General features: G+C 39.9%; 1 protein-coding gene across 12 annotated transcripts in view; it reads left to right on the forward strand.

The window, feature by feature from the left end:
* The window catches only part of TAFA5 (TAFA chemokine like family member 5), a 582,613-nt gene extending 571,036 nt beyond the window's left edge, over positions 1-11,577 (forward strand). For 9 of the 12 annotated variants that reach the window (XR_255146.5, XR_010589842.1, XR_255149.5 and 6 more), the window contains one exon: positions 10,139-11,577. Coding sequence is in view for 1 of the 12 variants with exons in the window: in XM_005286086.5 (XP_005286143.1) it covers positions 10,139-10,147 (9 nt within the window). In the remaining 11 variants the exon portion in view is untranslated. Of the gene's footprint in view, positions 1-8,706; positions 8,800-10,138 lie in introns of all 12 variants that reach the window. The other 3 variants (XR_255147.4, XR_006173041.2, XR_255151.5) reach the window with 1 other exon arrangement.
* Positions 11,578-24,570: the final 12,993 nt, after the last annotated feature.

Below are 24,570 nucleotides of genomic sequence, written 5' to 3' on the forward strand. Positions count from 1 at the left end.
AGTAACTCAGACACATTGTTAACTTGATCTTGCCTCCTCAAAAAAAAAAAAGTAATCACAAGAATTATAATCCCTGATTATTTTTTTACTACCCAGAGGAAAGACTCTGGCTACTCTTGTATATTTTCAGTCACATTAATATCAGAATTGCTTGTATCTGAGCAGTAAGAAAAGCAGAGAAGTGGTCATTTTTCATACTTCAAATCACATACCAGTGACATATCTTTCTTATTTTCACTTTCCATAAAGCTTCATGCCTAATACAGTTGTAAAGAACAACAGGAAATAGATACAATCCAGTTACTTGCTCTAGGCCTTTAGGGATAGGTTATTTTTAATGTATTTGATTCTTACCCAGATCGTTAGAGTGGCCTGTAGGAGAAATGTAGCTATACCATTTCCCATTGCTGCTCCATTTTAGATTACAAGTGACTTTTATTTATCCCAGCTGTTTGATGCTGATGTCTCAATGTGGTGCATTGAAAAGTACCGATTTATCCGCTCTGGTACCTAAATTTCACCCTTCTGTCTGTGGATGCTCCTAATCTTAGTGATCTTCTCTAGGCTTCAGATAAGAAAAAAATAATTTGTATCCCATAGGTCATCAGAGCCTTTCTAAGACAGAGTTGTTTTGCCCCCAAGAGGCTGATTTGGTCTCTAAACCTTTAGGTCCTTTCTGAGATGTCTGTGTCTTTTCAGCCCGATTTCCTAATGAAAGACACACATTACCAATGTGCTTTTTTAGCAAACCAATAAAATACAGAACCTGTTTTATCAGTTACTTGCTAAGAAGCCCTTTGCTTTTTAGGATAGCTTGATAAATTCCTTACAAAGTAGAGCTTCAGGTGAGAACATAGTTTACAATAATACAAGAACTTGTGTCGAGTTTCCTGGCTCGACATGCTTTACAATGCAACATCCCTTTTAGGTAGGTAAGTATCTCTATTTTACATATGGAGAATCAGAGGCACAGAGAGATTAAGTGACTTGATCAAGGTCTTGCAGGAAGTCTGTGGGAAAGCCAGGGGTCCAAAACAAAGGTCTCCCAATTTCAATTTCTGTGTCTTAATCACAAGACCATTTTTCTGCTCAAAACAACTTCCACTTGGTTAGCCACTCTGGAGCAAATATTATAGGGAATTACTTTGTGACTGTTTCAGGCAGAACCACCAAAGAAGCAGTATTTGGATTGCAATCCACATTATGTTCAGGCAAGGGTTTAGGGCTCGGATTTGATGTTTAATCAGGGCTACGATTCAAATTCAGCTACATCTTATGAGAAATTCTCATGAGATTTCAGCCACATTTGAGGTAACATTAATGTTATTAGCTATGCAGCACTCCAGAGTGAACTAGTGCTTTACAGGATAGAACAGATCACTGACCTAAAGAACTTCCAATCTAAGCAGACCACACAGTGAGAGCTGGATGGTGGGTTTTAATTCAAACACTACTTCCTTTGATGAGTTGAAAAGGCTTCAGATTCAAGTTTCCAGTTTGGGCTTCTCTCTACTGCTGAGTATCATTATGTGATTAAACAAGAGGCTCTTTATGTACAAAATCAGTGAAATATTATTCTACTATTGTAGATCATTTTTCCATTTAAAGGGACACGATCAACTTGCAAATCACATTGTGCCTGAAAATTCTATAGCCAGTATAGTTACAAGTGAAACATAAGATTACTGTAACTGAAGGAATATAGTAGGAGAATATTCCCCATTTTCCCCCCAGTCTACGCTGTGCATTTGACAGCACTACTTGGAAAGTTCCACTGGAATGGAAGAATGTACCAGTTCTCTATCCTTAAAATAGGGAATTTTAGTCTAATCTTTCAAATGAGTGGACTTTTTTAAGGGTACCTGCTGAATTTTCCCTGTATCTTAGTAAAAGACACTTTCAAACATCAGCAGAGGAGCAGGAAACCTCTTATTAAAATGCCCTTTAAGGATTTTAAAAATAAAATCAGGTTGCACTGCTTAGAAGCTAGAGTTTTTATTTTAAATTAGTCAGTTTAAAAGAACTTCTCATGTCGACAGTGTCTGTTTAAGTTGTTGTTTCTGAGGGAGGATTTTTTTGTCATTGACCAAGAAGGCCAAAGAGTATGTTAGAGGGAAGCTGTTTGGGAATCTTTTTTGATCAGAACCCTCATGACTCTGTACTGGGCCAGCCCTGTACTTCATGTACATCGCCACAAATCCTTTCCCTGATTTTTTTTCCCCAATTAGACCTCACTTCTTCTCCTGAAATATTATTACAGCTTTTCACATCCACACCCAGCAAGGACATTCAGTGAATAGTCTTAATAAGACCATCTATTAATGCTGCTCCATTATCTGGCTATCCTATGGAGTCATGTAGTATGAAATATCACCTGCCTATTTCCCCTTTTTTCTATAGGAAATATGATATAGCATCACCATGACATGCCTGAGTCAGGAATACCAAAGTTCCTTCTAAATCTAGGGTTCCCACACTGGCACTTGGTTGTGTCAGCTATGCCACTAATCAACTGTGAGGCAGGTTCTAATAACTTTACTCATGCTGCAGAATTGGTTCTAATACCCTTGTTCACCTTATTCTGTGAGTAGTCCCATTGATTTCAGAGAGCAAGATCCAATACAGCCTGAGTAAACGTATCAGACTCTGACACCCAATGCATTTAAAGTTTTCATAAGAACAAATCCCCAAAAGGTGAAGAGAAATATAATCATAACTTTTATACAAAAGGAAGGGGGAAAAAACATGATGGGGGAAGCGGGGGTGATGGTTAAGAAAAATACTGGGCACATCTATTATTTGAATTCTGGTAAAATTATTGATATTAGGACAATGGTTGTGGGGGGGAAATATATTTACTAAGAGCGATAGGAGCTACAGCCAATTGTTATTATTGTTATTAGCACATTAGTTTCCTATTCCCACAGGAAAATCATTTTTCCTTTCTGTCACTGATTTGAACAGGGCATGTAAAATAAGCAAACAATCCATGCTAAAGAAAAGTCTTCTTGGAAGAATACTAACAGATATAGATATCTCCAAATTTCTAACTTATGAAAAAGCAATATATATGTATGGAAAGCATGGCTGGATATGGACTACATAATGTGTGAGGCTGGTCTTTATAAACATTCATCCACAAACATATTCAGTAGGTATGACCTACCCTATTACACTTCAAATACAGTGGGAGCGAAAAGCTGTTGAATTCTTTAAAATGGCCTGCCTGGTGGCTAGTTCAGTGACATATAATAAATGTACATCTTTTCCAAATAAACCACTTCATGCTGGGGCTTTTTCTTTTTTTGTTCTAATAGCTATAGTCACTTTAAAGTTAGATTAACTTGTCCTTTTGTGAACATTGAAAAATCAATTTGCATAAATGAATAGCATGGAAGAAAGTGGAGGGAAGGAGCAATACTGAATAAATTGTCACCAGGGACTGTGGCAGTTCACGTAAATACAACAGGCTGGTATTGCTGCTGAGATCATCACAAGAAATTTACATTTTTATTCCTGAGAAGAGTGAGGTGCCTTACAGGGCAGTGTCAGGTTTTTCTTGGGAGTTTAATGGTTTCCATCTCTGTTGTGGTATTATTCATGCATGGTTATTCAGAGTCCTAGAACAGACAGCTGCAGCAGCAGAGGGCAAAGACATGCTATTTATCTGTCTTGCAGTCAATTGCTACAAAGCACTGGAACTGTTTCCGTTATGAATACGTTTTCTGAGGCAGAGACTGGCCGGATACCTGTATTCATCTTTGTAAATTATCTTTTTATTAGGGCTTTTTTTTTCAGACTGTAATCCAAGCAAGAAACAAGAGGAGCCAGTGCTTAGATACTACAGTGATGAGTGCTGTATAAAATCCTAAGATAGGTAGATGGAGCAAGACTGTTTTAAAAGGCAATTGAAAGTGTAAAACATGTGGGCAGGACCAGCATTTTAGCTGTTACCCAACATAAACCCCTTAATGACCACTTATAACTGTTTGGTCTCTGAAGAAGGTCCAAAAAGTAGTGTTGGACAAATAGTAGACAGTTTAGACCTGGCATTTTGGAATGCAAAGACAACAGGGAGGTGGATCAGTCCTTACTTCCGCTAGCCATCCAACTGATCTCATGTAAATTAGGCACTTGGCTGTCACAGTAGAAAACTGCAGCTTTGGTTCACACTCCCTGACTTTCACTTTCTTTCTGAAAACTGAGAGTGCAACCCATGTGAAATTGCCAAACCTTTGCCAAGATATGGGTGGAATTTTTGGCATGTGTATGGATTCCATGTGAAATAAAAGCTCAGTCCACACATGCTCGAAAATTCAGCCCTGTCTCAGAGATCTCTTGCAAATCTCCTTTGCTGGTTTGTAATCAGAGTCCCAGACATGTTGTCATTAGTTCAGGGCATAGTTACTATGGTGAGAGATGGATACTTTGATGGAAAGCTCATCTTGTTACTTTAGGTAAGAAATGGACAGCATATTTCCAAAGTCTGTAGATAACTCATTTTCCTTGAATATCTGTCTTTGCTATCAAGAATGAACCATTAAATTTTCTTAGTTTTATACTTCATTTAGTCATGCATTTCCCCCCACTCTTTCCTCCTCCCCATGGAAGTATTTAAGAAGAATCAAGTTCAGTGTGTTAGAATTGCTTTAATAAAACAGAAATGGTTAAACCATCTAAGAACTATAATAACACTTCTGTCGCTATGTGAAAGGTTTGGTTTGGTCTTTCTTATACTGTAAATAATGTTTTAAAAGACACTCAGGAAAAAGACTGCTAAGTTATTCACTACTTTCTCTCTGACATGTCATGGGACATACTGTAGATGAGAGCTGTCACAGTTCATGGCAATTGCATGCTTTATTTCCCCTGAGTGGTACACAAGGGCTCCCACTCTCAGCTTACAGCTCCCCAACTGTTGCCTCTTTTGGTTGGAGACATGTGTCTCTTTCTCTTTTGACTGGTGTATTTCCAGCAGGGCCGGCTCTAACTTTTTTGCCACCTGAAGCAAAAAAAAAAGAGTGCCGCCCCGCTGTAACACTCTCCTGTCTGAGCGCCATGCTGCGCTGCCCCTCTGAAACACCTCCCTGAGCGCCGCCCCACTCTGCTGAAACACGCCCCCGAGTGCCGCATCACCCCCCACAAGCGCCGTGCCACCAAAACACCCCACCGAGCACCGCGCCGCCATGCCAAAACACCCCCCCAGCGCTGCACCACTGAAACACCCCCCCCCGAGTGCCGCACTGCTGAAACACCCCCCCGAGTGCCGCGCCACGCCATCAAAACAAAAACACTCTCCCCCTCTCCCAAGCGCCGCCCTGCCAAACCAAAAAAACCCCCAAAACCCCACCACCCCAAGATTGGCTGCCCCTTACAAGGTGCCGCCCCAAGCACGTGCTTGGTCGGCTGTTGCCTGGAGCCTTTCCTTCACTATGTCATTCCCTGCACAGACAAGTTGCCCTAGGGCACCTGCTTGCTTTCTCTTCAGAGACGGATAACAGTGTAATTGCTACAGATATAAGTTACCACACATCTCTTTCTAAGCAAGCCTACAAGCATTACAGAGAAAACATATTAATAACAATAAAAGAACTTGAACACATCCTAATAAGCTTACCAGAGTTCATCCCAATACTTACATGGGCTCTGGCAAATACGCTCTTTTAATACCCCACCTTAGGGGCATTGTCGTGGTTGCAAGTTTATCAGAGCTTCAGCACAGAACAAGCACACTGTCTTATGAGGCCCCAGCAGGTCAACTTCTTCCAATCCTCCCCTAAGGATTGGGGCCCTCTGTGGTCCAGGAGTCCTGTCTATTTGCTGGAACAGGAAGAAGCCCCTGGGGCAGATTAACCCCCGTCTTTTATCCAGAAGTATTTTCTTTGTCTGATGCTCTCTGAAGAATCCAGTTTCAACTGTGCATTTCTCCCAGAGGGGGGTGACTTCAAAGGGCTGATAATGGAAGAAGTACATTAGCATCCCTCCTCCTTTCTAGAGAAGGTACATACAATGTCACAACAACACGTACACACACATGTTTTTAATGCAGTGTACCTCAAAAATATTAACGCTAATTCAGTAAGGTTTAACTTAACTCACTAAAGCTTATCTTAATTCCATAAGGTTTGCTCACAGGATAGTGTCTGTCTGCCACCAGGGTGATTTGGATATAGCTACATATAAACACACAGAGCTTAGATACAGTACTATGGTGGTTAGATTCAATTAAAAATGATAGACATTTGTCAGTTCAATGTATCTGACTGACAAGTTTGAGGGTTCCCCAAATTATGAGCCTCTTACTGTAAGTAGTATAGAGACAGATGTGCTGGGCCATTTTTTTTTAAATAGCCTCTAATTTTGCGCCCACTGGAATGTCAGTTACTTGCAAGTGCAGATGGTGCCTGATCCAAAGCTCATTAAAACTATCTAAAAACTTCCTTTAATTTCAATGGAAAAAATCCCATTAACTTCAGTTGCTTTGGGATCAGGCTGTAGGTATCTAAATATTATTAGATAATTGCCCCCTCAGTTGACTGCAGAGACAAAATTTGGTCCCTTTATCTGTTATGGAGTTTACATACATGCACATGCACATAAATACATAGTTATGTAAGACAATAAAAAAACCCATTTTGAAGCACACTGCTTCAATAATCTGTGGGGAGGTATCTTTTGGGACAACCTGCTATTATCAGCTAAAACCCAAATGTAAGACAGGGTGGAGTAAGGACTCATAGCAGAGGACACGTGAGAAGTAATATTGCAGGAAGTGGACACTTATGTGGATGTAACTGCTGTAGCTTACATTGCATTCTGAGTTTCACAAGTTGGCACTGATTTTGTAAATCACAGTGCTAACAGTAGGATAAGATTGCATTGTGCATAGTGTAGGAAAAGGTGTAAAATATAGGGATTCCCTAGTGGTGGGGAAGAGTTGAGACAACTCTTGACAAATCCATTCACCCACTTGCATTTTACGATTTAATTCAAGGATGGTGAGTGCTCTGGTGGAGAAGTATTTACAAAGCACAGGAACTCGGGCTCAGCCCTTGTGAGGAGTGTAAGTACTGCGGTAGCTCTGCCTCAACCGAGAGGGACCTTGGAAACTCTGCAGGAGGCTGAGATGTAACGGAGCCTCTTTTCTGCAGACAGGAAGAAGCCTTGTCAGAGGAGGGGAGACAGCCTTCCCATATTCCCTTCACTTTACATTCTACATATTGGTGGGGAGTGGGATCCTTCTGTCTAGTGGGCTGCTGGGTGATGGTTTATCAATAGTTGGCTGGGAAGTATGCTGCTAATGCAGATTATAATAATTGTATCAATACCCTAAGCATTGGGTGCAAATATTTCCAGTATGCCATTCAGAAAATGCGATCTCTGCAGCAACACAGAAAAACTATACTAGGGAAAGGAAACAACAGAAAGGTAGAGTTATCCCTGCCAGCACACTTTGGCTGAAGTGTATCAAGCAAAGCAGAACAGTCTTTTTTAGAAGGACTTAAAACCTACTTTGTGAAAACTTGGGGTGAATTCTTGTTCCATTGAAGTCAATACAAAATTCCCACTGACTTCACCAGGGTCAGGATTTCATCGTGCATTCCTAACTTGGACCTGTGAACACATAAGCTGATCCAGGGTTGAAGCTTGGGCTAGGGAATTGAAGCCCAGGATTTTATTACTTCAGCTGCAATGTTTCAGATTAGAAAACCAAAAGCATTTTCTACTACTAAAAGCTTTTACATTCTTCGTTACTTAGTTTATAACTTGTATTGCAATCTGTGTCAAACTAATTAGTATGAGGAATTGAAGATAAGTCAGGGTGGGCATTCTGAACAACTTTAGAGTATCTCTTTTTTCTTTTAAATTAATTTTCCAACCCCAGGGGTCTGGTTGCAGGGTTGAGCAACCAGGGTATATGGTATAAGAATTCCATTTATTCCAGTCATTCAGGAGCCTACTTCTTTCTCTTTATTAATTTGTATGGGGTGCAGTGATTGTTTGTAGATCATGAAGAATGAAGAAAAGGGAGGATAGCATGGAGATGAGAAGGCAAGTTTGCAATCTCTGTTCTCCTCCTTATGCTCTCTCCATCCTTTTAATTTACTGTCTCCACTGTACCCTAGCATTTTACAATGTAGAATTATTCCCGCTCCTCTCATTTTATTTCTTAAAGCATTGATACCATATTCACACAGCAAATCTGAATGTTCAAAGTGGAGGCAAGGATAGCAAGGCAGGAGACTTTTAAATCCATGAAATGACAAAGCAGTTGGTTTCTGCAAATGAGTGTGGTTGGATCTGAATCTGTCTCCATACTGGGACCCACAGTATGGAAGCTCACTATGAAAACCTGAACATGCCAATCTATCAGCAGTTTATGCTGTTGCTTTTAACTTTGGGTCATTCCAATATAATTCATAAAACCCTGAGCTGGGTCAGCCTAATTCTTCACAGAACAGTAGCTTACTTTCACCCTAATAAGTCAGAGAACTCAAGCTTCATGTGCCATCCTGCATAAAAATTATTCCTAGACTGCAGAATTTTGTACTGATGCTAAACCTTTGCAATGGGAGGAAGGAAGGAATGTAAATGGGAAAGAAAACATTTAACTGAAGCAGAACTTTAACATAATTTCTTCTTGCTGAATGTATATATAAAACAAGAGAATATACCTCAATAATCATCCAGGTTTTTTGCCTTCAGCCTGTCTGAGGCCATGTGGTTTGGAGATCTGATCACTAGTCCGAAAAGAAAAGGCTGTTTTCAAGATTTCTGGGGTGTTTTTTCCTGGAAAAGGTGAGAGGATAAAAGCAGAAATCTGTGAAATACATTTATGCCTTATAGGGCAAATATATACAGAGAGAGAGAGAGAGAGAAATGTTTCAAGCTGTTGCTAAACTGATTTGGAGGCAGGTATTTCTTTCATTTACCTCTCCAAGGGGTAGGTTAAAAAAATAAATCTAAATTTCATACACGCCTTGAACCAAGGAAATTGGATTTTCTTATTTATTTTGCTCTTTCGCATATACTTTTAGTATTTTCTGGAGTTATGTTTGGTATTTCTATCAACAATGAGAATTTTAACTATTGAGAAATGTCCGGAAACGAAGAAGATAGTGTTTGAACATTCAAACAGCATTTTGTAGTAATCATATTTCCTTAATACACCTCAAAACATTTTTCTCTGAACAATGCCTGTGTAATTTACAAACAATTTATAAACTGATACTTTTGGTGAGTTTGTCCAACAGGCTTCTTTTCATATAAATACTTCATTTCTTTATCTTTTGTGTTTATGCTATCTTTCATTGTTCTCATTTTATCTTTAGTGTGCAGTATTTTGTTCTGTTGTTTCTCTTTCAAGCTACTATCTTTTTTTCTTTCCTTTCATTTTACAATGGTTTCTATTCCATTTTTCTTTCTTGAGGTTCATGAGGCAATGATCTTTGCAATTTCTTTTTTTGTTGTTTTTAAATCTCTATAATTAAAACAAGTTTCTAACTACATTGATCATAAATATACTTTTGTTTTAATTTGTACTTGTAATGGCATCACTAGAGGGCAGTATTGAATAAATTAGTGTGCTGAACAATGCTATGAGAAATTAGAAGCAGAAAAGCCCTTAGTAGAAACATACTTGCATTTTTTTTATTAAATATAAATATTTTTGGATTTCAGTTTTTAACAAATCCCATTCATACAGGATAGAATGAATCATAAACTTCATAATAAAGCATTTATTGGATCATTTTATATGTAACTTAATACAAAAGGAAGAGCAGTCTGTAAAATTATTAGAAAAATGGATGGGCAGGGGGCTTAGTAGACAGTAACAGTTAAGCTGTTGTAAACTATTAATTCATAACATTGTCATAGAACTTTAATCTTTAACTAGACATCATGGTTAAAATTTCGTACAGTATATAAAGTATATAAATTATCTTAGTATTGTTTTCCAGAGAAAATGTTTGCAGTAATAAATAAATATTTTCCAATTCATTAACTTGTTCCTTGGAATATACATTATATATATTCCTTGGAATAAACAGTACAGTATATTTTGAAATAATGGGCAGCAAATATAACCAAAAGTGTGGAGTAAGATGTTGACTCATTTGTTCTTATTGATTTACAGGTCTCCTGACAAATGCAGCAGCAAAGAATTCTCGTATGAGTGGTCTAGGTTCTGTGTGAGCTACTTACCTTAGTCAAGTTTCACTGCTGTGGATCATCATCCATTATATGTCATCAATTCAACTGTCTGTTTCTCTATATCTCATAAAAGACAGCATAATTCCTCTACATTATGAGCTAAAAGTCTGTTCTACCATTCTAAGAAGCACTGGACTAAGGAATATAGATATAAGAGATACGCTTGGGCATTAGCAATACAAAAAGTTCATGGTTAACGTTTCATCTGCGTTATACACCACTGTTGGACTCGATGTTACCGACACGTTTTGATCTGAAGAGTCTACTGCACTGAAGAGTATTCATCCCAATCAGCCTTAGAGAAGACTGTTTTGTCTATGGGAGGACACTGAGGTGCAAAAGAGAATCTCTTCTTGTGCCGTGGACTGTCTGAATTGCTTTTATTTTCTTATACTTTCAGTATATACAATAGACCAAAGAGCAAAATCTATTTTAAAGTGGACACAATCTTACTGTTAACAGAGCTATCTGGGTTAAATTGTAGGGTGGTCTCCACAAAGACATGATTTCAACTCTCACAAAGCTGAGATGTTCCTGTACAGCAGAAGTCTTTATGGAACACTGCAGTAAAAACTAAACTAGAAAATTACTCTTGAAAAACCACATTATAAACAACGAAATGGAGCATGGAGAGAAAACGGCGTATGTTTGAAAAACTTTGATGAAACAACTACAAACTGTCTACATGGCACCTTTATTCCTCTGTACTTAGATTGACTTTCTCATACTAAAATCATTTTCAGTTTTAACCAGTTAAACATGCCTCTTCTACAGTTCCATTTTTGATAGTTAAAATTGGATAATACAGTATTTGCAAAGAGCATGTTTGGTCATCTGTGGCCTATGTCTCATCTGATACACCATTTAGCACCAGAAAGCAAATTAAAGAAAAAAAAAGTAACACTTGTTTGAAAGAGATCATTAAATGTATTTTGAAAAGCCTAAAGTTATATATTTAACAGTTTTTATATGTTGTATATTTGTAGAAAATCCTATTTAACAATTAACGTGGTAACTCTGACGGTCATGACAAATGGTTCAGAGTTAAGTTGTGTTTTATTACTTCAGTTGTCTCTGAAGTGACAGGTGTCATTTGCTTTCTTCCATTAGGACATTCTGGATGTAAAGCATGACCAGAGAGGACTCTGTAGAAAAAGCAAAGAATAATGTTGTTTCTATTACATAAATGCATTCAACCATTGCACTGTTGGAAGGCATTTTTTTTTTGTCTTTATGTACTGGTAAAAATAGAGTGTAAAATATTTTAATCATGGCTTTCCATACCGAGTTATTTCTCTCTCTCTCTCTCCTTCTCCCCACCCTCCTCTACATAATACAGTATAAAGGTCAATTTGTGGCTTATTCCTTGACCCAGATTCAATGTTTTACCTCATCGTTAGAAAGCCCACTTTTTTGGCATTATCAGGTAGTGAAAAGTTAATGCAAAGACAGCATAGAAAAGAGGGGAAATGAAGATAAAAAGATCCCTCACTCCCTATTACAGTACCTTTCTATATATGTCTGGTACATATTGATATGATGAAATCAACAAATGAGCTTAACTTCTTCCTGGCAAATGTATTCCAGTTTTAACTATTTCTCCAAGTTTCCACTGTAGTATACTACCTAATACTCCAATTAACTTTTAGTACTATGCTAGTTCTATGCTACTAAAGAAAAATATATAGAGACTGTTCAAGCAACCATAGATAAAAAATACAAAAACAAAAAGTTTTTTTTTTGTAAGGCCTGTTCCACTATTCAGGCTTATTTAATACACAGGTTGCAGAAAACATGAATTATAGGTGACTGTGTCTTTTGAGTAAAATAAATATATAAGAATTTCTTATTTAATCTTAAGGTTTTTGACCAGTATCAAAGTAGCAATTCAAGGCCAACCACTTGGAAAGTGTTATGGACTGACTGCACTATAAATGACCAATGTCTGGTTTAAAATGTCATGCAATAAACGATGGTAAATACATTTACTGTACTACTAGAACTCAAGAACCAGATCCCTCACTCCACCAAGTTTCTGTTTTGTTTCAGTTTATTTTTAAAGGGAGTGTAGTAGCCTTATTTAGTAAACACAGAAAAACTAAAGATGTTACATTTTTGTTGCTTTACAGTATTCAGTTTTGTGTTGGTTCAGCTAAATTATGGAAATAAAGAAAATCCTTTTATAAGTGAGACTTTTGTTCCCTGATCGTGATGTCACACAGAGAATTGCAGTAGAGGGCGCTTGCGGGTAGGGGAACAGAGAAGTAGATTCTCACAATGAAACAGGTGAAAATGAAATAATACCCTACATTTGCAAAATTGTTAACAATTTTGGGCACTGACATTTTTGGGTGCCCAGTCTGAGACAAGCGCTGAGTACCCATTCTTTGGAAATTAGGCCCCTTTAACATATCTCAGATTGGACACTCAAAATCACTAGTCACTTTTGAAAATTTCATCTAATATCTCTATGTTTTCATTACTTTGAATGCTCAGCAAAAGAGAAAGATGTCCTTGTTTTTAAGGTCTGCTCAGGAGAAGTAACAAAGCAAGGAAAGTTTAGATTATTGGTCAGAGACAAGTGTACATTCTAGCTAGAAATGGGGATGAACCTAGTTTGTGTGACAGCAGTCCCAAGTCACTTCAAAAGAGAACTTTTCAGAATGTACATTTTCAAATGAATGAAATATACTGACTGTTTTTGTAAATGTAAATTAGTGTCCTCAATGCTATGCTGAAACCTTTATCTTTCAGTGACATTAGACTTTTTTCAATATTGTGGGCTTCAAACCTTACGGAACTTGATTTCACAAAGAATTTTAGTTTGTTTATGTGGGTATTTTATGTGCCTCTTCCACAAAGACATTCAAAGCATAAGAGAGGCATGTCTGATTTGAATGCTGTTAAATATCCTCTTTTTCTCAGTTTTCAAATGGGTAACTTTCCAAAACACACGGAAAGGACGATAAAATATAAAAAGGGTAGAGTTAGAGAAAAAGGTCACCCCACAGTCTAACAAAAACAGAAATACAGAAAAATACAGAAGACCTTTCATATAATTTTCAAAAAAGCTGTTGGTATAGCTTTCTGTCACCATGTGCAGGGACAGATCTAACTAATGCTTCAAACAACTGAGATTTCACAAGACCATTATTGAAGTAAATATTAACACACTGTAGCAATCCACACAGCAATTTCTCTGATTTCATAATTATGTTTCTAACTTGCTCTTTTATTGTGAACAAGCCTTTTTCTTTTTATTACTGTACAGGTTTTATGCACACAATGTTCTTTGGTCAGCTGCTTGTTTACTGAAAGTGTACCCACATGTTTTTGTGTAAATCTTTAACCTCGCATTTTCTGTGTAATATGGCCTAGTAATCATCATCTTGAGTACTAATTAGAGTTCCATAAGAAAATAAAGAATGCCGTACCATGGCTGAAGAATTGTACAAGCAGCATTAGCTATGTCTGAACCAAAAGGGAATAAAAGAGTTGGCTTAAAGGATAAACACAGCTCTGATAGTTTAAACTAATGAACAGGTGGACAGAACAAGCACAAGGCAAAATTGGATACCGATAGATAGGAAGGGAAGACAGAAGCATTTGCAACTAAAATTCAAGGAGAAAAATAGAAAAACACTTGAGGTCAAGAACATAATTCCTCCCTCCACATATCAGAAATAATATCAGAAAGAGAGTATTTGGGGCTAGCTGAAAGGGTAGATGTCTGTATGTCACAATTGCAAGGAAAGTTCCATTAAAAAGTGGGCAGAGATAGACTTGAAAGTATGAGCATAAATATTCCCACCCACCATTTAAGGGATGAACTGAAATTTGGCAGGGAAATAGAAGTCATTGGCCTTTGTGATTAAGCACTGTTTCGAGGGAAAGGTTGAATCAGTAAGATGTACAATAACTTTCTCCATTTGAAAAGTTTGGAATGGCCCTTTGGAAAATTAGGTAGACTTGCCTGGAAATTGCAAGAAATAGCCCCAATTCCTGCTTTGCAATGCAGTCCAAAACATAACAGGTGCAGCCAGGGGAGGATTCCTGCATGCAGGGGAATCCTCAGGAGGTGCAGCGTTCCTGTAGCATCACCCTGGCTCCTAAACACTGATATTGGGAGCATGGGAAATAGCTCGTACCTGCTAGCACTTAAAGGGCCTTTGGCAACCAATGAAAATTAGAGCAGTCTTCAGGCTGCTCTGATTTATGCAGTGGACCAGTTTGGCATCTAGGTGGCCTCAGGATTGAGTCAGTGCAAAGGTGATTTGCAGACTGATGCTGAAACGTACTTGACTATACCAAGGAATAGTAGTAAATAATGGCAGTAAGCTGATAGTAGGAATTTGGGAAAAGATTGCTTATAGGAAAGAATAATTACAGATGAAGATGACAGCAAAAATCATAGAGGTTAATGAAAAGGGATGAGTTAGTAGTACGTGCATATGATGCTGGATATAACTCGGGCACTAATTTTGTTGGCATGTTACATGAATGCGTCTTTACACAAGGCCTCATTTTTAGAGGACTGACACCAGTGGAACACAGGCATTGCCATATCAGATCAGATGAGTGGTCCATCTAGTCTTCTATCCTGCAGATAAAAGGTGACCAAGTATGGAATAACCCATCCAAAGTTGTTCTGAACTTCAATCAGTTAGAGCTTGACTTATGCACTGAAGCATGTGGGGGTGTTATTCCTTATACATTTTTATTCTGCCTGATGTAACTGTTGGTGTTATGATTATCCATACAATCATATTATCCATTTTTGTGTTGCTTTTGTTTTTCATTCTGCTAAGGTCTCAGCCTCAATGATAAATTGGGGCAATGAATTCCACAGGTTAAATTTGCTTTGTGTAAAAATGGAGGCATGCCTCCTAAAGATTCATGACACAATCCAGGCCAAGTCATGGACACAAAAAGGGGCACAATTCTGACTGTTTAGGGGGAAACATTACAGGATTGGAGATGAGAATATGAGTGTAAATCTAAACCGAAGAGACTTTAGGGATTGTCTTCACTGCATTGTTAGCTTGAGCCACAATTCAAGTGTTAGACCTAACTAGATTTCTATGCACACACAGAGGACTCTGGATCGAGTTAAGTGGTCCTAGCTTTAAGCTTGAACTGACTGGCCTGACAGACGGGGCAGGTTGAAGCACTAATGCTCCAAATGCTCAAACTAGTAATGCAGGGAGGATGCAGCAGCCTGAGTTACAACTGTTAATCCAATCTCTCTGTGTTGCTTCACTGTTGTTTTGCAATGTTGTCACTAAAGCGAGGCTAGCTCAAAAGCAGTAACTCGGGTGTACTAACTCAAGCTTCACTGAGCAGTGAAGACAAGCCCTAAGGCCAATTAGATTTCCCATTGGAATTATTAAAAGAAGAACAAAAGAGTCAGGAAAACTATATTCTCCATTTCAGCTAGCTAATTTTTGATGTCTAAGTGCTAGGGGAGCCAAAAAGAGTAAAAACACAAAAGGGAAATAGAAAGTGAAAAGGATGCTATTTCATCTGCCTTCTGTACTGCTGCTAATAAGGTATATTCGTCTCTTGATTCATGTGTATAAACTCCATGAAACTTGACAGCCATGAGGTGAGCGATAAAGTCCCATCATGGACTAAAACCTAGTTAACGATAGAAAATAAGTAGAAATAAATGGCCAATATTCACCAAAGACAGAGATTAATGAGGGGCTGCTTCAGGGGTGGATCAACATAAGGGCCCTTGCTGTTCAATATATGTATTAATATCCTGGATGAGAGGGTGACCACGGAGATTGTGTGGTTTGCTGGCACTACTAAATTATATAGGTTAGTTAAAACTAGGGATGAGTGTGAGGAACTGCAGAGGGGAAACTGCAACACAATGGCAAGTGAAATTGACTACAAGTGCAAGGTGGTGGACCACAAGGAACAATTCAAACTACCTGTTTATTCAACTGACTTCTCAGTTACTTGTAACCTCAAGGCATCAGTATGGACTGCTCAGTGAATGTGCTTGCCCACTTTGTGGGTCAACCAGGTAAATAAGAGGTTAAGCTGTTTTAAGAAGAGAATAGTGACTAATATGATAGATATTAGGACTACAGTATATTAATCAAAGCCTTCACCTTAATGTACGTTCAGCTCTGGGCATCTCATGTACCAACATACATAGCACAAATTAAAAAAATGTTTGATCTTTTCCAGCAGAGCCCTTACTATGTTCCTACTCTACCGGGACTCGTGCATTAAGGGTATTGGCTGTACCATTTGTTCAGTTCTGCTCTTGGAAATGTGGTGCACTTTGATATCTGTGTTGTCAAGCTGACTGTTGCACAAGCATGCTCACTGCACCTACAGTGAAGCATCTGTACCAGGGTTCCTATGCACTCATAAGGAGTCTCCTGCTGGCCTCAGGTGGGCCAGGGGGAGGAGCAATGAGATCCATATTTATGTGAATCCAATGGCATCTACTTGTGCAACTGGCATAGAGGGATTGCAGCTACATAGACTTGGAAAAGAAGATGGTGGGGTGAAACATGGAAGGAAGATTACAGAGGACTATGCAGCAACCCTATGTCCTGGCCCTGGTTGAGCGCTGGATTTCATTTCCCCAGTCCATCAGCATTTTGAGCACATAGAGCCTGATTACTTTGGCTTTATGCAGCTGGATCACATTTCACCCATTGTGAAACGCATCCACGTGTCAGAAGGCAGCACTGTGCCAAAAGGAGCCATATAGATGAACAAGGAAATGTAAAGTATAATCAAACAAGAAAATGCATATAAGAAATATTAAAAGGCCAGGTTCAAAGAAATACAAATGCAAACAAGGTAAGAAAAACAAAGGTAGAAAGTGAAATGGAGTAAAAGAAATAAAGGCAAATGATAAGAAATGTATTAAACACTGGAAGGCATCTTCTAAGCCACTATGAGATGAGACACTGTACTACTGGGAGCTTAATGACAGACACATTTTTTATTTTTGGTTTTGGTCATTTGAGATTAACACTTGAGTTGTGAAAGTGCTCAGAAATGACTGATAGTAGCAGTTTAAGGTCCTGATTTGAGAATGGGTTTAAGCTATGCCAAAAAGAAGGTATAGTGATAGTGTGCACAAATTCATAGATTTCAAAGCTGGAAGGGACCATTATGATCATCTATTCTAATCTCCTGTATACACAGGTCATAGAACTTTCCCAAAATAATTCCTAGAGGATGTCTTTTAGAAAAAAAAAACGTATTTAAAAATGGCCAGTGATGGAGAATCTACCATGACAATTGATGAATTGGTCTAATACAGGGATCGGCAACCTTTGGCACGTGACCCATCAGGGAAATCCGCTGACGGGCCGGGACGGTTTGTTTACTTGCAGTGTCCGCAGGTTCGGCTGATCGCAGCTCCCACTGGCCGCAGTTCACCGTTCCAGGCCAATGGGGGCTGCAGGAAGCAGCAGCCAGCACATCCCTCGGCTTCCCGCAGCTCCCATTGGCCTGGAACGGCGAACTGCGGCCAGTGGGAGCTGCAATCAGCCAAACCTGCGGACACTGCAGGTAAACAAAGCGTCCCGGCCCACCAGCGGATTTCCCTGATGGGCCGCGTGCCAAAGGTTGCCAGTCCCTGCTCTAATAGTTAATTACCCTCGGTGTTAACAATTAATGTCTTATCTCCGGTGTGAATTTGATTATCTTCAACTTCTAGCCATTGGATTCTGTTATGCCTTTGTCTGCTAGATTGAAGAGACCATTATCAAATATTTGTTCCCCATGTAGGTGCTTACAGACTGTAATCAAGTCACACCTTAACCCTCTCTTTGTTAAGCTAAATAGATTGAGCTTCTTGAGTCTATCACTATAAGGCACATTTGCTAATCTGTTAATCATTCTCATGGCTCTTCTCTGAACCCTCTCCAATTTATCAACATCCTTCTTGAATTGTGAATACCAGAGCTAGACACAGTATAACTCGTAACTTCTAACACATGCAAAACAAGGCATGTGAGGGGTGACCTGTGCCAGAGCAGTTGTCCGTGAAGGAATTCTAGCTGAGTTAACAATGAGTAAATAGTGGTAACCTCACTTTACAGTTTGGTAAACTGAGGCACAAAGAACCAGCAACGGGACCCATATGTCCTCACTCCCTCTTTCCTGCTCTAATCACTAAAATCCTTGGAACCTGTACTATAATATAATATGATAGGCTAACAACATCCATAAGTCAGTGGTTCCAAAACATTTGATTATGTGTTTGTTTATAGTATTTTAAATACCCTGTCAAACCCTGATGTTTTGGGCTCCCTCTATATTTGCATCTCCCTCAAACTCCCAGAAAAAGTCATCATTGGTTCACTGCATATTATTTTTATATCACTGCACTGATGTATTTGTTTTTCCTCCTTTCTTACACAGACTATCACCAGCAACCCCACTTCTACCACGAGTTCAATTTTAAAGTGTAAATCATCCCCCTAACTTCTCAGACGATCAGGCACCTCCCTCTATAGCAGCATAAATCCCCTGAAGTCTATGCCCCACCAAGGGCTTGTCCACTCTCACTGCTGCTGTTCAGAAGAAGGATTGGGTCCCTGCAGCTTTCAGGTGTAAGAGAGCAGAAAATCCATTGATCTGTTATGAAGTGTACACTCATGGCCTGGAAGTCCAGAGCCAGGGATGTGCCACTTGCTTCTTATGTAACCCAATACTCAGTAACTTACTCCCATCTTGGAGTCACTCTCCCAACAAATTCCTGGAGATTTCATCACATGACAATCTCTAATTAAAGATTAATCTTTAATTCCTGGAAACTCCAGGACAATCCTGGAGGGTTGGCAACCCGACCAACCCCACAGAATAGCTTACAGAATCTGGAATTGCTGACATCACCAGAGTGTCTGAGCCTGTAAAAATACTGTTACCAGTGCTCCTGGGAGGACAACAGAGAGGGGAGACCACTGTAGCCATATGTCTATGAAGTCAAAATTCTGTAGAGGTAAGAGGGGACTTGTCTATCTTCTTCCCCTGACCCCTGAAGTGGTTGCCGCTATCACTACATCTTTCCTGCCTGGAAAATTGTGGGTCTTCTTTAAAGGGCCTCACCCCTTGAAAAATGACATTCCTCAAATCTTAATTGTCCAGGGTTAACATGTGTCTGGGGCCTTGTAGATGGAGAAGAATCAGTCTGGGTATAGTCTAAGTGAAATGTGTTTCATCTACACATGTATGTGTCAGTCCTGGAATACAGGTAGTCACCACAGGTTGCAGGGCTATTCCTTCTTTCAGGACCCTTCGCCCAACACCACAGTCTGTTTTACAGAGAGCAAGTCTGCCTCAAGAACTGACACTAAGCAGAGCCCACGGCAGAGGACAAAATTCTCTTTCCCTCACCCCTGAACCTTGTACACTAACAAAAGCACACAGTTCTCCCAGGACTGACTGTTTGCTCACATGCTTAGAATAGAACCTGAAAGGCTGTGTGTAACAACAGCACTTGATGACATCTGCAATAACAGTATACAGTTTAATGTGTTAATTTTACAATAAGACTTTTAAAATGATATCACAATAAATTGCAATCATTGTTTCATCAGGTGTTTCTTTCCCTAGCAAGAAATTACTCGGGGCCCATTTAAGGAAACCAGTATCGGTGTATTATAGTCTGATAAGATTCTATGCATGTGTAGCTCTCCTATTGTTAATAGGAGAAATATTTACACCTTAAAGGCCCACACTGCATTACTCAGACCCTCCAAACTTCCTTAGTGCCAAGGGGACTTTTAGGTAAGTCAGGAATAGATCAGTTCCTTAGTAGGTGAATATAGAATATATTGCACACTAAACCATCTCTCATCTTTAGAATATATCAGATTTCAAGACAATATCAAGTTAGTTGCACTGAATATTTTCCAGATTTTACAATCCAACATTTCAGCCCACTGGATGATTTCAAATAGTGCTTATGGCTGGAGTAATTAAAACAAAGTTTGTGAGTTGAGAGGCTAAAAAACAAAACACTAGTGCACCTACATTTAATTACTAGTGACTCTAAAAGAATACACTCTCACAGTGACAGATGACATTTAGCCTCTCTGACTTCGTAACCTACATGATGATAAAATGGGGTTACATTTTTTGAATTAAATTGATAACACGACCAAATCGATTTCATTAGTGTATCTGTCATATTTGCTGTTAATGATGGCTAACAGTGGAATAGAACCTGACAACAATCCCTGAAAAACTGTGCAGAACAAAATTATATTATACTGGCATTCATGAATTTTAATACCCTTTTTTATCATGAGTTTTTTTTAACTCCCTTTTTAAATTCTAAGCTCACAAGAAGAGAATTAAACTTTCTGCACCTGTCTCAGCTGCTATTATTTCTATTGTTACAAGTTAATAGGCTTGAGAATGGAAGACATTTCCACTAACTAAAACAAAAAAAAGGCCTCGTTGAGAGTCTCTTGTGAGTGCTTCGGGGGGAACCAATGAATCTGTGCTACTCAATTGTTGACATCAGAGTCATTTCTCCTGAATGACTTGAGAGCTTCAGGACACCCAAATTGCTGTTTAGAAGACTGTTTGTGGAAGATGCCATTTGTATTAATAGACTGTGGGGTATATTTTCCTCTTGACACTTGTGCATAACTCCCTTTAATGCTAATGGGGGTGCTGAAAGATGCAAGAGGAGAATATACTTATTTGCCTGCCATGAATCATCATAGGGCTATAATCCCATTAGAAGAGCTTAAATGTATGTGAATTAGAAGTGTATAAGTAAGGAACTGCTCAGCTTATAGCTTCAATTGAGAACACCAAAATACCCTTAGGTAATGAGATAACTTGACCTGCCTGGTACTTGAAAATGTGGTAAGATTTTATTAACATATCATACTGAGCTGTAAGACCATTATCCTCTCCTACTTCAAATCCCTCATTAAGACCCACTTCTTTGGTAACACCTACAGGAAGCTGGCTGATTAATAATGGATAGGCTGAGGGGCAGTCTGGCACAGTTAATGTATATTTATATATATTTCAGAAGACTAGAAGAAACTAATGTTGTACCAGCGTTTAAAAAGTGTAAATGGGATGACCTGGGTAATATAGGCCTGTCAGCTTGCCATCAATCCCAGGAAAAATAATGGAATTAAAGAAGGCTAATACAATTAATGCCAAACAAGGTGAGTTTATGGAAAATAGATCCTGTGAAACTAATTTGGTGCCTTTTTTGATGAGATTCCAAGTTTGGGTGATAAAGGTAATAGTGTTGATGTCATATACTTAAACTCCTGTAAGGCATTTGACTTTGTGCCACCCAACATTTTGTTTAAGTAACTAGAATGATACTATATCAACATGGCACACATTAAATGGATTAAATTAGCTAACTGACAGGTCACAAAATGTCATTGTAAATGGGTAATCATGAAGGATATGATTCTGTCATGGAGGTCGCAGATTCCATGACTTTCTGGGGCCTTCATGATGTTTTCTGGGGCAAGGCGGAGCAGCTGTCAGCTTTGGGGCTGCTGAACAGCTGACTGGTGGCCGGCCCCGGGGCAGTAGAGCAACAGCCACCAGAACAATGGCCGCAGTCAGCCCTGGGGCCACCAGAGCAGCAGCCAGCTTTGGGGCAGCAGCCCCAGGAACAGCTGGCCTGCAGCAACCCCGGGACCACTGGAACAGCAGCCAGTTCTGGAGCAACGGCAATTGGAACAGTTGACCAGCGGTCAGTCCTAGGACCATCGAACAGCTGACTGGCAGCCAGGCCTGGGCCAGCCAGAGCTGTGGTCCCTGGCCTACTGGAGCAGTGGCCTGGGTTGGGCACCCCCACCTGGGGCTGGCGCTTGGCAGTGCTCTGTTTGTCCCCCTGCCCCCAGGATTTTTTAGGAAAAGTCAGGGACAGGTCCTGGGCACCCATGAATTTTTGTTTATTGCCCAGGACCTGTCCCTGACTTTTACTAAAAACACTAGTGACAGAATCATAACCTTAGTAATCACCATAGAGCAGATGTGTTTCTAGTGGGATCCTGCAGGGTACAGTTCTTAGTCTTATGCTGTTTGATTTTATATTTTCTTCCAGGTCATTGATAAAAATGTTAAAGTCTGCAGATGACATAAAGTTCAGGGCAATGGCAAAGAAAAAGAATAGGTCACTGATACAAAGTGATCTGGATCACTTAGTAAACTGGGTGCAAGCAAACAATATGCATTTCTATATGGCCAAATTTAAGGGCAGACATCTAGGAACAAAGAATATAGGCCATACTTACAAAATGAGGGGACTTTATTCTGGGAAGCAGTGACTCTGAAAAGGACTTGGGGGGTTATGGCAGATAATTTGATGAACATGAGCTCCAGTTCAATGCTGTGGCCAAAATGGAAAACTCAAGTAGGAGTAGGGAGGTTATATTACCTCTGAATATGGCTCAGAGAAGAGCCATGAGAATGACTTAAGGTTAGCTTACCTAAGTGAATGTTAATGGCTCACTTCATCAGTTTATAAGTACCTACATGGGGGACAAAACTTTGATAATGATATCTTCAATCTAATAGGCAAAGATATAACAAGATGCAACAGGTGGAAGTTCAGACTACAAATAGGGTGCAATTTTTTAACGGTGATGGTCATTAATCATTGGAAAAATGTACCAGGGTTGTGGTGGATTCTCCGTTGCTGGCAATTTTAAATCTAGAGTGGATGTTTTTCTAAAAGTTGTGCTTTAGTTCAAACAGAAATTAATTCAATGAAAGTTCTGTGGCCTATGATATTCAGGAGGTCAGGCTAGATGATTACAATGGCTCTTCCAGCCTTATAGTCTATTAATCTATATTTTAAAATGGTATATATGCAGATATAATGTATCAGATATAAAGTGCTTCCAGTTTTGCTTGTATCTTTTTCCTTCCCTTCCCCACATTTCTTGTCTTAAACTTCAAATTGTTCAGCCAGGGACCATGTCTTCCTATATGTCTGGCTAATGCCTAGTACATTGTGGATGGCAATGAGATACAAATAATACTAGTCACATTTTAAAGGGCTTACCCTAAGCATTGGTTCATTGGGATTCAGCACCACAGTGACAGCATGAAATAAGGAAAAGAAAAGAAACATAAGGGAAGGAGATAAAAGGACAACAGTAGGAAGAAAATAAGGTTTAAGAGAGCAGAAGTAGTGCAAACATCCAGCTGTGCATGTCTAACAGGGAAGTTATTTGATTTTGTAATTTTCAGACAATGTAGATTTCTTCTCTGAGTGGGCACGGTGGACAATATCACCCATAAAGCTTCACAAAAGCAGAAACTATTCCACCCACTGGGAGTAACAGAGAACAATTTTGCCTATTAACTCCTATAGAAATAATGAAATTGTATTAGGTTTCAAATATTTGCAATTCTTCCTTCTCCTGCTTTTACACTGTTCTGTTTTTTCATTGTAAAACTTAGTCTCAGATCCACTCCCAAAGTAGGCAATTGCATAGAATGAGATTGATGAAATGAAACAGTCTAAAAATATATATAGAGAGAATGCTAGTGATATGCTTAGTCATTTGTTTGGTACCAACTTGGTAGGTGTTCCGGTAGTTAAGATAAACTGGTGGCCATGGAATAACAAAAGAGTAACTAATGCAATATAACTATGCATCATTAGTTCACGGACACAGACAACATTGATCTGCAGCATAGACATTAAAATGTATCATTGTTCTCCAATGCATTCTCCTTGCCTTCCTTTCTTAGCAGGGGTGGCTCTAGGCACCAGCTAAACAAGGGCGGCAAAATGTATGGGGCGGCAAAATGCCGAGCTACCGCTCCCGCCTGGGGGGTAAGTTGCCGCTGCCCGCAGGAGAGCGGCGCGAACAAGCCGAGGAGCGGCCCATCCTCTGAAGCCAGGGCAGGACCATGCTACCGGCGCCTGCCTGGGGGGGGGGTGGCCACTTCCCGCTGCCTGCGGGAGAGCGGCGTGAACAAGCCGAGGAGTGGCCCGTCCTCTGCAGCTGGGGCAGGGCCGTGCTACCGGCTCCGCCTGGGGGGTGGGCACTGACAGCGGGAGAGCGGCGGGAGCCGGTAGCGTGGCCCTGCCCCGGCTTCAGAGGACGGGCCACTCCTCTGCTTGTTCACGCCGCTCTCCCACGGGCAGCGGGAAGCGGCCACCTCCCCCTCAGGCGGGAGCCAGTAGTGTGGCCCTGCTCCGGCTGCAGAGGATGGGGGAACATGGCGCCCGGGCGGTCCGCTCCCCCTCGGCTTGTCCCCACCTCTGCCTCCTCCTCCTCCTCCTCTCTGCGCTGCCTCCTGCCAGGGGAGGGGAGAGGGGAGTGGAGCGGCAGCCCGGGCTGAGCCCAGCTCATGCCAGGGCCA

The sequence above is a fragment of the Chrysemys picta genome, chromosome 1, assembly GCF_011386835.1.
Source record: "Chrysemys picta bellii isolate R12L10 chromosome 1, ASM1138683v2, whole genome shotgun sequence".
Lineage (NCBI taxonomy): Eukaryota > Metazoa > Chordata > Testudines > Emydidae > Chrysemys > Chrysemys picta.